The sequence below is a fragment of the Acanthopagrus latus genome, chromosome 3 (assembly GCF_904848185.1).
Source record: "Acanthopagrus latus isolate v.2019 chromosome 3, fAcaLat1.1, whole genome shotgun sequence".
Taxonomy (NCBI): Eukaryota; Metazoa; Chordata; class Actinopteri; order Spariformes; family Sparidae; genus Acanthopagrus; species Acanthopagrus latus.
This window is the reverse complement of record NC_051041.1, coordinates 9,927,182-9,941,889: the sequence shown is the minus strand read 5'-3', so window position 1 is coordinate 9,941,889 and position 14,708 is coordinate 9,927,182. Positions and strand designations below refer to the sequence as shown.

At 42.1% G+C, this 14,708-nt stretch overlaps 1 protein-coding gene across 3 annotated transcripts in view; it reads left to right on the top strand.

Annotated features, from left to right (window-relative positions):
• The first annotated feature begins 372 nt into the window (after nucleotides 1–372).
• zgc:63863 (uncharacterized protein LOC393372 homolog) overlaps nucleotides 373–14,708 on the top strand; it is a 50,260-nt gene continuing 35,924 nt past the window's right edge. The window contains exons 1-9 of one of the 3 annotated variants that reach the window (XM_037093162.1): nucleotides 373–694; nucleotides 1,682–1,736; nucleotides 3,051–3,181; nucleotides 3,252–3,332; nucleotides 3,851–4,037; nucleotides 5,199–5,300; nucleotides 11,206–11,347; nucleotides 12,256–12,440; nucleotides 13,700–13,809. In XM_037093162.1, the coding sequence (XP_036949057.1) occupies nucleotides 625–694; nucleotides 1,682–1,736; nucleotides 3,051–3,181; nucleotides 3,252–3,332; nucleotides 3,851–4,037; nucleotides 5,199–5,300; nucleotides 11,206–11,347; nucleotides 12,256–12,440; nucleotides 13,700–13,809 (1,063 nt within the window). In that variant the 5' untranslated portion in view covers nucleotides 373–624. The remainder of the gene's footprint in view (nucleotides 695–1,681; nucleotides 1,737–3,050; nucleotides 3,182–3,251; nucleotides 3,333–3,850; nucleotides 4,038–5,198; nucleotides 5,301–11,205; nucleotides 11,348–12,255; nucleotides 12,441–13,699; nucleotides 13,810–14,708) is intronic. The other 2 variants (XM_037093163.1, XM_037093164.1) reach the window with 2 other exon arrangements.

The window sequence follows — 14,708 nt, the reverse complement described above, 5'->3', positions numbered from 1 at the left end:
GCTCAATACAGCTTTATAAAGTTTATTTTTCATTGTTTTGAATGTATATTTTAGCATTTTTCACATTCAAAAGAGAGAAAATATGTAGTGCATACACTACATACTCTTAAAAGGCCACAGACATCATCGTCTATATTGACATTTTGACATGTTAAGATGAAAAAATCAAGTTTTATTATCCATAATAATGTACAATTTTACCAAATATTTGCTTTATAGCACATAACCGTGTAAAGGTGATAACATTCGGTGTAAGTGATTAAGTCATTAATCACATTTCAATCGAGTGAATATCATTAAAACATAAAATAAAACCAACACCGGCGACTATCTCAAAATTATTATAAGAACTACAAAACTACAGTCAAGTCAGGTTGCGGAGGAAGTTGATGGAAAGCCAATGGGATGCGAGCGCTGTGTCACATGTCGCGTCTGTCAAATCGGAGCGTAGCTCGGTACCCTCAGTTAGATTGATTCTTCCAGGGACAGCTGTTGAGAGAAACGTTTAACACGTCTCGCCAAATATTGTGAGTGTTTTTATCATTTTGGAGACATACTTTTAATTGTCAGTTCGCCTATGGCACAACACAAACTTCGTCAGTCGGTAGTCAGTTTTTAAAGGGGATGAAACGACTCAAGAGAAAGAAACAAAACACAGGAGCTGGAGTGAATGGGAATGGAGCTGTCACAAGAGGTAAGTGAACTAACAGATAGCTAGGTGGTGTTTAACAAACACACTAGACAGGCTAGTCACACTAAGCTAGTTCAACAATTGGCACCTCAAAAAACCTTTATATTCACTTATATATTGATCTACTGTACGTGCAGCCGACAGACTCTTGACCAATCAAGTCTGTGTGGCGAAATGCCAGTGAACTTGATACTATTACCGCAGTCAGTCCAGCTCACACGAACTGCATTAGGAGACAGGAATCACGAGTTGTTCACTGTTGTTCACTGCTAACCAGTTTACAACCACCGAGTGTGTTTTTGTTTTTCCCTTTTGTTAAGTACACGTTAGCCGCTTATCCCTCGAGAGGTGCATGCGTGGCAGCCTGTCAGCCAACTTGGAAAATTTGGAAAGTTGCAGCTGATAGACAGAGGAACCATGGGCCTGATTGTATTCACTGTAGCAAATACACAAAACCTGCTATCATCACTCAACACTGGATTATGGTTTAGAACCTTAAAAGCCATTCAAACACTAATACGGTAGATAATTCTTGTATTCAGTAATGAAAGTCTTTGAAATATTTTTGTTGTGCTTGTGCAAATGATGTCAAGCAGAAAACGCAAAACAACACAGATCTACAGACAGAATGCAAATTTACTTTTGAATGATTTTGGTCCCAACTCTATTAACTATACTTTTGTATATAGGGCTGCTCAATTAATATATTAACATTGATATTTATAGCAATATGATCACGCGCATTATCCAAATCACAGAAGCTTCAATTTATTGATAAAGTTAATGTGACACAACAGCAACAAAATTAATGCCACATCATCGGGATTTCTACAATTTTTTTCAGTATATTAAAATCGGAATGCCAAAATGATAATTGCCACTAGTCATGAATCATAAAGCAATCATATCTGTCAGAAATGATCACAATGGGGTTTTTTACCCACATACTTCTTTTCTCATTTCCTCCTCGTCTCTGTCTCTCACTTACAGAACCAGACTGTGGAAGGAAACAGAAGTTGGCTGAGATCCATCAGGCATTGATCAGGTTAAAATAATCAGTTACAGTTTGCTTCTTAAGGATGATTCACTCTTTCTTCTTGCCTGAATGGCATCCAGGAGGATGTATTGATTCGAGGTGTTGTAGAGCTAATTTTATTTTCCCACAAGGGAGCTTGTCACATTCAGTCAAAACACCTCCTGGATTGCTGTTATGTTCATCTTTTTATCTGAAGCTGCTGCAAATAGAGCTATCTTGCTGCTAACGAGACACCTTTGATTTGATGAATAATGGCGGATAAACACTGAGATGCTAACACACATTAACACATATACGCCTCCTGTATTTCTAGAAATACATAAGGTTTTGGCAGTTTTGCCAGGACAGAATGCCTCCATTAGCAGCACTAGAGCAACAAGCCATGGGATGTGTTTTCCCAAGAGGGAAGGAATTCCCGTCCCTCGGCTGCTCACTGCTCCACAATTAGATTGTTTGAATTTATCCAGAGACGGTGACCTTCATCGCTCCATACTAAGCTAATTTCACACATGAAGATTACTCACATGGGCCCAGAGGAATGGTGTGATGGGGATCATGAAGACATTTGTGTCAGGAGGCGTGCGGGACTTCAGAGCTTCTGCAAATTTGAGCAAGCTGATTTTGTGAATTCAAAACAGTCTCATTGAGCCATTTGACAAACAATTTTCAAACACTGTTGTGTCAAAATTCAGAATAACCAATGATGGAAGTCTCTAAGTACAGTTTACAGAAGTGCTTCTCTACTGATTTACTTGACTTAAGTATCTCCATTTTGTGCTACTTAATAATTCAGCTCCACGACAGTTACTTAACAGATCAAGATGATTCGGTGCTGATTGGTTATTACTTTTGATATGTGACCAATCGGGTAGTGTTGGGGGCAGGACATTTAGTAAGACCGCAGTGATGACTACAGACAGAGAAAGAATGCTGCAACAGAGCCAACGTAGTGCATTTAAAAAAATGTTTAATTTTATCTGCAATCTGACAGAGAAAGCACCGATACTAGTAATCGCAACAATGCCAAGTAATGGCCTCATTAATCAGCCAGACCAATAATCAGTCTATCCCTCGTCTTGAGTGTGTCCGCAAATGATTTGTCTTGAGGGGTGTGCAAATTATTTCAAGGACTGAAACTTGTATCTTTCTCCTTGCACATTTAGTTAAGTTTAAGATGGCTCTGTGCGGAATGTGTTTAAACAAGTAATCAAGTGTCTTAACACTGCTTGTGGAAATTTGCTTTTTATAGAAATAGATAACATTATTGCACTAGAATTCAGAGAATGTGACTTACTCTGAACAGTGTCCAATTCTAACTTGCAGTGATCCAGTGGACATTGAGACCCTGAGGAGAGCAGCAGCCAGTAAGGGAGGACTGCTTACTGATGAACTGAGGAGGAAAGTCTGGCCGAAATTGCTGAGCATCAATGTGTTTGAGCTCCCACATAAACCTGGTGAGTCTTTGGTTGACACTCATATTTACTGGTATTAGCAGAAATACTAACAAAATGTCTTCTGTTGTAGGTCGAGATGTGAGGAAAAACCACAAGGATTACAACCAAGTAGTCCTGGATGTCAGGAGGTCTATGAAGCGGTTCCCCAAAGGTGTGCTTGCCTGTGTGTGTGTTATCTCTAAAGATAGCACCAGAGCTCAGAGAACCATTCATCAGACTGTATCCTCGTACTTCACAGCAACATGCAGCTATCTGACGAGGCTTAATAATTAATGAACTGGGTAAAAGCAGCACCAGGCAAGATTCTTGTGTCATAAGATGCCTGTGTTGTCAGCCAAAATCACAATGTTTGGAGAGCAACAGAGAAAAGTGACTTATCTGACAGAGGATCCCACTCACTATATTGTGTTGTTGGCTATATAAACGTTCATGGCAGGCAGAAGAAACCAAGGCAAACACACTGTAACTAAAATTTGGTGCTGATTTGCTGTTAAAGGATGACTTTGAATGAATGTGTTAGTAGTGTTAAAGGTCACATGGTGTGTTTAGAGTTTCCATGTCCCATGATCATGTTCCAGTGGCCATGCAGGCCTTTTTATCAGTCTCTCAGAGAACCGGCTGGTCCATGTCGAACACGATTGAATGTGACGATCCATGACTCTCTCTTAGGAATGCCAGCCGCAGAGAGGGCCGTGCTTCAGGAGCAGCTGATTGACATCATACTGGAGGTTTTGAAAGGCAACCCACAGCTCCATTACTACCAAGGCTACCATGATGTGGCTGTCTCCCTGCTGCTGGTGGTCGGGGAGCGGATGGCCATCGCCATGTTGGACACGCTGTCCAATTTCCATCTCAGGTTGGTGTATTTTTTCACCTCTACCAAGGAGGTTATGTTTCACCTGCGTCTGTTTGTTTGTCAGCAGGAGCACAACAAAATACAAAACACTGAACTAATTTTCTCAAAACTTGGATGGAGGCTTGGTCTCGGCTTAGAATAGACCCTATTAACTTTTGGTGTTGATCTGGATGAAGGGAATAAGCCAGGACATTTTTCTAACATTCTCTAAAAACTGTGAGATAGTGTTTTTTTATACATCTCTTGTTAATTTCTCAGGGAATGATGCATGGATCTTAAAAAAATGTATGCAGAACCTCATAGAAATCCAGATCAGGGCTCAAGGGTGTGACTGTGTTGCACCATACATAGAGACAGTTTTGTCAGCATATAGCCCTACCTTACATAAACCCTGTTCCTGTGCCCTGCACTGCTCCCACATTTGTTTCAAGGGAAGGACAGAAATCGTGGATTGTTGATACCCAAACCAGCATGTTTTAGTAGCAGCCCTATAGTTTGTAGTTTCAACACTAGGTTCACAATTTTAAATCGATCAATGATTTTCATAATACACCAGTGATACTTGGAGTTGATTTATTCATTCGAGTTTGTTGAGAACTTTAATTATCAGGAATTCATAACTTCATTTTTTATTTTTACAATCGAGGTTAGAGCAATTTCTTGTTGTGTGTGCTGTGAAGGAAAACATTAATTCAACCTTTATTCCTGTCAGCAATCATTAACATAATGTGCTGGGAAATTAAATGAAAATGTGTCATCTAGTGCACCAAAATTATGTGAAATTAAAAAGTGAGACGCACCAGTGCCACTGGTTGAAAAAGTTAGTTTGGAACCCTGCGGGTGTGGCAGATTTAAAAACGTCTTCAGTGAGTGTAGTGTTATGCGGTAACATATCAGAGTAAAAACCTGCACCTACACTGATGTGCAGCTGAGATAATGAGGATTTAGAGTGCTACCAGTGGAGATTAGGCTTGAGTGAATTAAAGGGAACTTTTTGGCCATTCCAGTTAACAAATGAATGCATTAAGCAAGGTATTTTAACTCATAACAGTTGTTTTTACTTGAATGGATCTCTAAAACCATCCACATTCCAGTTATTATTCAATTATACAATTGTTAAGCAGTGTTATTTATATAACTTCTGGCTCTTTTTTTCTGTAGGGATTTCATGGATCCGACCATGGACCGCACTAAACATATTTTAAACTACCTGATGCCTATTTTGGAACAGGTTGACACGGAACTGCATGACTTCATGATCAGGTACTTTTTCGCGCGCACACACACACACACACACACACACACACACACAGAGTTTTAAAAATGTGCTGTTGCTGCTCAGTCGATGCTAGCCCTTATATACTGTCTCTCATTTTTCAAAAAGCATTTATCCTGTTGCACTGAATAGATTTTAGCTGTTTGTTTGAGAGGAATGCAACTTACTTAAGTGTTTGATGACAACTTGCTCTTGACCTCATCAAAGTCGAGGTTACTTATTCTAGGTCACTTTGGACATACTGTAACACAAGCATTGACCACTAGAGGGCGTCAAAGTGTTGGATGTTAACCTGCGAGCCCTACCAGGAGACAGAGTGCTGTGTTTTGTTTTTTGAATCAAAATTGCATCAGTAGTGATCTCACTGGGGAGTTCTTGTGTCAGATGGTCCAACAGCTGTTTCAGAGGCTTTTCTGCCCCACCAAGGTTTGCACCACATTTACCTTTATTTGTGAGGTGTAATTAGCCAAAAAATGATTCATGATCTTTTTGCGCTTTATTGAAAGAGCAACAAAAAAAGCATTTTATTAAGATAATCCAAGCTACTCCAGGTGGGGTAGCTTGGATTATGTTGGGGTGGATTGTGCAGACTGGGAATTGCACCCAGAGGTGTGTGTGCCGCCCAAATGTGTGTGTACCGCTGCGTCTACAGTACCTCTGCTGTCTCGTTGCCTGTTCATAATTGATGCTGTGCTGGCAACCTCCATATTTGCAAATTACCTGTCTACTCACAAACAAGCTCACACAAACACTCAAAAAGCACCAACAGACCAGACAGTGCATTCGCAGAAAAACGTCAGGATAAACAACACCCCACTTCAAAGTTAGGAAGCCTCTTTTTTTTTGTCAGCACTTCCTCTTCCTTTAACCTGCCTTCTCATGTCTGCCTCTTTTTTCCCTTTATGCTCCCTCTTCTTTTTTGTTCCTTTTATTTTCCCTCTCTACCACTCCATTTTATCCCTTTTATGTCCCTCTCATCACCCATCGTGTTCCCTGCCCTTTGCTCCCCCCTTTACCCCTCCCCCGTCCATCAATCCCAACAATTTCTTTCACTTGTCACTCCCTTCCTCTTCTTCCTTCCTGAATGTTCCTATCCAATATTTATTACCAAACCTCTGAGAGCATCCAATTTAGTTGAGACTCTGTCAGAAATAACTGCATATTTATGTCGGCACACAACAATGAAAGACAGAAGAAAGTATTGGAGGGTTATAAACATTACGTGAGGGCAAAGCAAATTTATTTTTCTCTTCAACCCTAATATTTCATGACCCTTGGATCAAACTATCGATCAGAGACACATTTTTGAGGTAAAATCTGTCTCCCAATCCTTTTGAAAGATGTAGGTGTTTCTCAGGGAGCCTCTAACCAAAGCACATTGTTGAGAGGAACCGTCAGATGCAGCAAATGTGGAGCCTGAATCATATTTTGGGCTTGAAGGCAGAAACATGGTCCACACAAGTACGCAAATGCAGACATAATGCATGCGCTTCAAGCTACGCAAGATTGATTTCATGCATTGTTACGTGTCACTTGTAAATCATAATGCAACGCAGGCCTGAGCCGCAGTCTGAGCGCTACAGCCTACGGGCGCTTTTGCGTGAGACGCCAAGAGAAAGTTGACCCCCTCTGTTCGGGTTCACTTCTCCTAAAAACAAACGGCACGGATTGACGAAGCTTTAGCTGAACATCGGCATTTTTATGACACATCATCTCTACTTCTCTTCTTTTATCTCTTTCTGTACTTGTGGTGACCATGTTTCTGCCCTAAGAGAGGATATCTGAGCCTCTGCTTTGACCATTATTTCTCTGTCTCTCATGAGTACCCTACATTTATTGAAGTGTTTTTCAGGCTGATGTAGCCAGATCATACCAGTGCATTTTTCAGATTTTTTTCACAAAAAATTTCTTATACTTCACAGCACTGCACACCACTCGCCACCACTTGGCCTACCATTAGTTTTCAAAATGATTTCCTGCCTTCCAGCCACTGGTTTTTATTCATTTTCGCTACAGTATGAAAATCAACTCGGAGAGACTTGGTCTTTGTGATGGATTGTGATGTGATGATGTTCATTCCAAACTGAAATGAACTGAAACCACACGCTGCCCAGAAGATAGAAACACATCATAATCTGCCCACATATTCTCATTTTATAGCTGTCAGAAATTTTATTTGTGATTTCCTAATGACCATCATTTCTTATTCTGCTATTATAGCGTATCATCTGTTACCTGTTTTGTTGTGTGTCTGTAAATTACTGCTGCTTTTCTTAGCCAGGACAGATAACCTCAGTCATGCTTTCCTGGTAAAATTGAAAATAAAAAGCAAACATTAAAGGTCGCGTACTGCAGTGAGAGTTCTATTCATTTGGTGTTGTTGCTAAATGAATACTGTAAAAGTATTAAAACGCTCACTCCACAGAGTACTTCCCCAGTCGTGGTTGTGTAAATACCGGAAGAACTGGTGTGGAAACACAGTGGGTGGTACCTGCTCAGGCCTTAGGGAGTTGACCAATCAGAACAGACCACCCTTTTCATGAGGGGTGCCTTAAAGACAGTGACGTGCAGTCAGGTGAGGCAGGGTAGGCAGTGCCTCACCTAGACCAATGAGAAAAAAGAACGAAATAATTTTTTTTTTAATAATTTTTTTAACCCTAATTTTTTTTTTATTGTGTTTTGATTGTTGATTTTTTGCTTTAAAAATGAAAAATAAAAAGGTATAATGTGTTGTTTTAACGATATAAGGAATGCCCATAAAGAAAAGCGCGCTTTCCAGGCTTGCCTGAAGTGAACACAGGGGACGGAGGCAGACTCTGCCTCTGCCTCTCTGTGCCGTGTGAAATGAACGCAAACGGTTTAGGAGGTTTGCGCATGCGTAGTCTGTTCTCACACTGTCTCTAATGGGCATCCCTGAGGCACAGTGCTTCTCTGCTTCTGTGGGTTTCGTGGGTTTCGCGGGTCACCCCCCTCCTCCCCCCCAAGGTTTCGCGCTGCTGTTGTGGCGCGCAGTGATTTGATTTCTGCTGCTAGCTATGGAGATTACTTCGCTAAAAAAAATGTCTAGTCTGACATTTGTGGAAAAAAAAAAAATAATATTAACCGGGAGACCAACACCTGACCTGGAGAATTTAACGCAAAGGAAGGGACAGAAAATTGTGAGGACTTTTCAGACAGAATGGTACAAAAAGAAAGAGTGGTTGTGTGGATGCAGCCAAGCTAGCAGGCTGTTCTGCTTTCCCTGTCTACTGTTCTCGGTGGGAAGTGAGAGCGTGTGGGTGAAGGAGGGTTATGGTGACCTGAACAACCTGCCAAGGGCGTTGCTCAAACATGAGAAATCCACAGCCCACATCCACTCTCAGATCGCCCTGAAAACGTTTGGTAAGAGTCGCATTGACACAGCCCTGGATGAGCAGCACAGGCTCCATGTCACTGCACATAATGAAAAGGTGAAGGCTAATAGAGAAATTTTAAAAAGCCTCATTGATGCCACATCATTTCTTGCCAAACAAGAGCTTGCCTTTCGGGGGAATGACGAGGGAAATAACTCAATCAACCGTGGAAATTATGTTGAACTTTTGCATTTGATGGCAGAAAAGGACGACAAATTAGCCAAACATTTGAAAGAGTCAACTGTATTTGTGGGCACATCAAATAGAATTCAGAATGACCTCATCGAAGCCATCAGTGACGTTGTGAGGTCTAGTATTAAAAGTGACGTAGACGCTGCATCTTTCGTTGCAGTCGAAGTGGATGAGACAACTGATGCAAACAACAAAGCCCAAATATCTGCCGTTTTGCGATATGTCAACAGCGACTGTGAAGTGAAGGAGGCCTTTTTGGGATTTGATGATGTCAGCAATGACAGAAGGGCACAGGGAATTTCAAAATACGTCTTGGATGTATTGGAGAAATATGAATGCGCTGAGAAATTGATCGCACAAACATACGATGGCGCTGCTGTGATGGCCTCGGAGCTCAACGGCGTACAAGCCAAAGTTAAAGAAAAAGTGCCAGAAGCTACATTTTTGCACTGCTATGCACATAAATTGAATTTGGTTCTGTCACAATCAGCCAAATCCATCCCGGAGTGTAAAGTTTTTTTCAAAAGTGCTGAAGGGCTCTCAGCATTTTTCACGAAGTCCACCAAACGCACACACCTGCTAGATGAAATAGTGAAATGCCGCATCCCTCGAGCATCATCTGTTAGGTGGAATTCAAACTCCAGACTGGTACAAACTATCCTCCAACACTTACCAGATCTCCACCAGTTGTTCCGGACAATGATGGATAACTCCGATGAATGGGACGGTGAGACCATCGCTATGGCCTCTGGATTTGATCTCTGGCTGTCAAAAGCATCCACCTATTTTCTCCTGATGGTCTATGATGGCATATTTAATGTGACAGACGCATTATTCCGTGTTCTTCAAAACAAGGCAATGGACATCGGCGTGTGCTGTGCACGCGTCAGAGACACTATGTGTGCTCTGAGCAATCAGCGCGACCAGTTTGACAGTTTATATGATCGTTTCGAACAGAAAAAAAATGAACTGAAACTGACGGACAACAGTCGCCGGACCCAATCTCCAAGAGACGAGAGGAGAATGATCTACACGAGTGTACTTGATAACATAACTGAGCAACTGAAGGCCAGATTTGACAATTTAAATGAACTTGCTTTCCTCGGCTTGGTTGACAGCAAGAAATTTTCTGAGATGTCAGCTAATTTTGACACTGAGAAACTCAATAGCTTGTCAAAATACGCAAGATTCTTTGATCAAGTTCGATTACAGTCTGATTTGGTGGGATTATATTGCTCACAACTGGTCCAGGGAATGTCACCTGCACAGCTGCTCTCATTCTTGAAAGACAATGACCTCCAGGAGACTGTACCAGAGGCCACAAAGTTATTAAAGCTGGTCTTAACGATACCTGCTACAACGGCATCCGTGGAGAGGACGTTTTCAGCTTTAAAGCGCATCAAGACGTATAACCGTAATAGGATGCACCAGGATAGACTTTCAGCATTGGCGCTGATTTCCATTGAAAAGGACAGACTCATGACATTACAGAACGCTGCAAACAAGGATGACTTCTACAACAAAGTCATCAACAAGTTCGTGCAGAGGGACAGGCGCATGGACTTCATCTACAAATAAAGTAAGCCCCCCCCCCTCACACAGACACACACGCTGTATGGTGCGCCGACACCAAACTCTCTTTTTCTCAGTCCGTACCACGGACAGCGCCGCAGTCTCTCTCTCTCTCTCTCTCTCTGTGGTAATAATAATATTAACGTTGTGAGTGACGTTTTGATTTTTAGTTGTAATGTTATGTGACCAAGAGCGGACGGTGATGTTGTTGCTTTGTTAATATAGTGTATCGGAGCTGTAAGTCCTGTATTGAGATACAGGTGTTTTTGTGCGTTTGTCTTTGGATGATGTAAATCCTGTAGAAATACAGGTGAATGTATGTCTCTGAAATTAATTGGCAGTAATTGTGTGCGTGCTATAATCCGCCGACGTAAATAACTACAGTTTTGACAGCGGCAACTTAATTGGCTTTGCAGTTTTAATACTGAGCTCTACCTAGTATATATTTTTGTATGCACTATGCGATTTAAGGTCTTGCTGCCTACCCAGCCGTGGACCTCACCGCACGTTACTGCTTAAAGAGCACTAAAACAGATAATTTACACAGAGGGTGAAAAGATGTTCTGCAGCAATGGACAATGAACATTAAAGCATGTAATCATTTTCTAGTAGACACCAAAAATAAAAGCTTGAACCTGGAAATGAGCAGAATATGTGATCTTTAAACGCTCATCAGACAGTCTTGTGTGCTCCTCTGTTTGTTTACATTTCATTACATACTGGTCTTCTCTTTTAGAGCGGAGGTAGGAACAATCTTTGCACTCTCCTGGCTCATCACATGGTTTGGCCACGTGCTGTCAGAGTTCAAACACACCCTGAGACTCTACGACTTCTTCCTGGCTTCACACCCACTGATGCCCATCTACCTCGCTGCCACGGTAAGGACCCAGACACACCAAAGCAACTGTATAGACCTAGTCGTGACGAAGGTCGACTCACCTTGTGTGTGTCTTGGCTTAAGAGCTGCTCTTGAGCACACCGCAAAGACTGCGGCTGAAGGTCGACTGCGTGAGAGGAGCAGTTTTGACTCTGTTTTTTCAGTAATCCAGGACTCTCACTCATGAACACTCACACTCATATACTCGTGCACACGGTGAGGCAGAGTACTGTGAAGTCACTGAACTAGTTAATTAGATACCTCCTAATGAACAGATGAGAGCGAGAGAGTGAAAGAGGGGTACGGAGAAATGGAGGGACAGAGGTAGAGATAAAAGGAAGACGAGGGAGAAGTATGTGGACTGCATGAGGAAATGGAGGGACAAAGAAAGCTGAGTGAGAAGGAGAGAGTGAAACAGATTACAAAGGGATGGATGCTCACACCAGCTGCTTTGCCAGAAATGTTTACAGTTGAACATTTGTTTTTGTTTTTATTTGAGTTTAAACTGAGGGTTTTTAATGCGTTCGCATTTTGCTCATTTGCAGTTTTGTGTGTGTTTGTGTGTGTGTGTGTGTGCGCGTGCGCGTGCGCGTGTGTGTATGTGTGTGTGTATGTGTGTGTGTAGGGGCTGGGCAGAGGGAGAGTTCTGTTTGAAGTGTGTGAAACAACAAAGCAGAATGTAGTTCATGTTTCCTCCAAGGCTGAGCGCAGCGCACAGCATGGGGTGGGGGTTAACTCTTCATCTGCCTGCCTGTTTCACTGCTCAGCACTCCTGCATCGCTGATATCACTGAAACTACCCACAGTGCACCGTGCATAATCTTAATTCACGTTCGCTTCCAGGTTAACCGCAGTGCCACAGCTTCGAGTGTTAAAACCTTTTAACCCCTGCTCTTCCTCTCCCCCGCAGATTGTGTTGCACAGAGAGAAGGAGGTCAAGCAGACCGAGTGTGACATGGCCATGGTCCACCACCTCCTCTCCCGCATCCCGCAGGATCTTCCATACGAACTCCTGATTGGGCAGGCTCAGGACCTGTTCGACCAGTATCCTCCATCGTTACTTGCCAAGCGGGCAGCACTGCAGTCTCGCAAGAGGTGAGGGGGAAATTAACTGAAACTAAAAATGGTTGATGATAAAAAAGTGAATGCCGTCCATCTTAGTGGTCAAGGCTGGGAGCTTTGAGCACCGGAGGAGTTTTTGTTGTTGTGTACACTGCAGGCACAGGAATGGGCTGCTAGCTGGGTAGCATGCTAACTTCAGTAGATATCTCTAGAACACAGTACACAGATGCAGTCATGCCAGAATTTTTTTCAAACTTTTTTCAGTTGTCAATTCTGTTCATATTTGAGCTTCAGAAAATAAGGTTTGAATTTTTCTGTCCAAATTCTTACACATTGCCCTTCAAATGAGTACAAGAAGTCAGATTCCAGTGTGATATGCATAAATTGAATCCACAGATAGCAGGTGTGAAACCAATTGCATTATGTAAATAAAATGTACTTGTTGCATTGTTATTTACATCAGACGTGCAGGTGTGAGGGGTTTTGACACCTGCTGCATCTCATTTTTGCCCTAATGATTACTGATACTGTTGTTCATCTCAGGCTGCATTTAATGATTGATCTGTAAAATCGGCTTAAAGAGTTTGAAACGGCGCATGTTTGGCCTTAATCAACCATCAAATTTGTTGTCTGTCAGTGTTCAGTCAATCAACTAATCAGTCTTTGCTAATTGCTCCTGCATTTTCACTTTTGTGCTCAGTTATTTAATCAAAACACACGACTCTTACACAAAAGTTTACCCCTCAAAAACATTTTGAGGTGGTTTATGTTGACTGTATATGGTGAGATGTAATTCCCTCAGTGACCAACAGGGGATGCTCTAAAAACACATCCAGACTCGGTGGCAGAAGGACATGCACAGGCGCTCCTGTGTGTGTGTGTGTGTGTGTGTGTGTGTGTGTGTGTGTGTGTGACCATGCATGTGACCATTTTTCCACATTTTTTTTTAACACAGAGGAGGAAACATTACTCGACTACACTTTCTCTCCCTCTCCATCAGTCTCTTTGTCAGCGTCCTTCAGTGTAACTTCAGGCTATCGGTCAGGAGAGGAAGTGACATCACTGGCTCGAGGCCTTTACTGACTCATATTGAAAGATACTCTTATCCCATAATGCATTACTCCCATGGCTGAGTTAACAGACCGCTCAAACTGTCTGTCACGTTTCTTCTCACTTGTCTTTATCCATCAGCTTGTTTCCACCCTTTAATGAACACCTGACTCTCTTCTCCATCACCAACTAACTCACCTTCCCTCTTTCCATCCTTCTTTTCCTCCGTTTTCTGTCTCTAGTTTGTCCATCAGCACCTTCCAGGCCTTTCAGCGCTCCACCCTCCACCAGAGGCCTGACTCTGTTCTCCAACGCCTCACCAAGGCCCATGGCTCCGACACCTCCAGACATGGTAAAAATAGTAACTATAATCTCATTACTGACTCTGACGAAGGAATCCACACATAGACAGACAGCACAGACGCACGTGCAGATGAGAGAAGTAAAAGTGAGCTCTTGTTCTTTGAAGTTTGTGGAAAATCGATATTGACTGTGAGATTTGTAAGAGCAAACACTTCAACCTGACCGTCAGAATCGTTTGATGGATCCACAGAACATATATTCATCAAAACAAGGCAACAGTAAACACGTTGGCGAACCCCCCCCCCCCCCCCCCTTTGGGCCAATCAATAACAAGTAAACAAATGATGTACTACCCCCATCAGACCAATCAAGTTCAGATTTAAATGTGCCAGAACAGAACAAAGAGATGCCTTATTCCCGTAGGTTTCAGTGAAAATCTGATCAGCAGCGTCTGACAAGTTGTCTGTGATGTACAGGCAATCAAAAATATGCTGTAACGTTCCCCTCAGGCCAAACGATGCAATATTAAAATTGATGTACATCATTCCCTGTTGTTTCATCAAAATTCAATTAGCGGCATCCAAGATGAAGTGCGTAACGGACAGAAAGCGAGACGATCTATGGAGCCCCGTGATTCCACTGTAGGAGACGCTGAACTGGAGTCAGTAAGCCTGAATGTCTTAAAGTGCTGAATATTGGCTGATGACCGACATTCTTAAGACTTTCATAATGTCAAACCTGCTTCTGATGCTATTTATGAGCTGCATTTTCAGTAAGAGCCATTCAGTGCAATGCCTGTTTTCAAAAACACAACTCAATTTAGCCTTCATGGAGGTATATCTGCATTCATTTGGCTTAGTGTACCAAGCAAACTGGCCACGAAGTGAAAATTTACTTGATCATGGAGCAGGGTTGTTTTTTTTTTTTTTAAATACCTGTTTTTTTGTT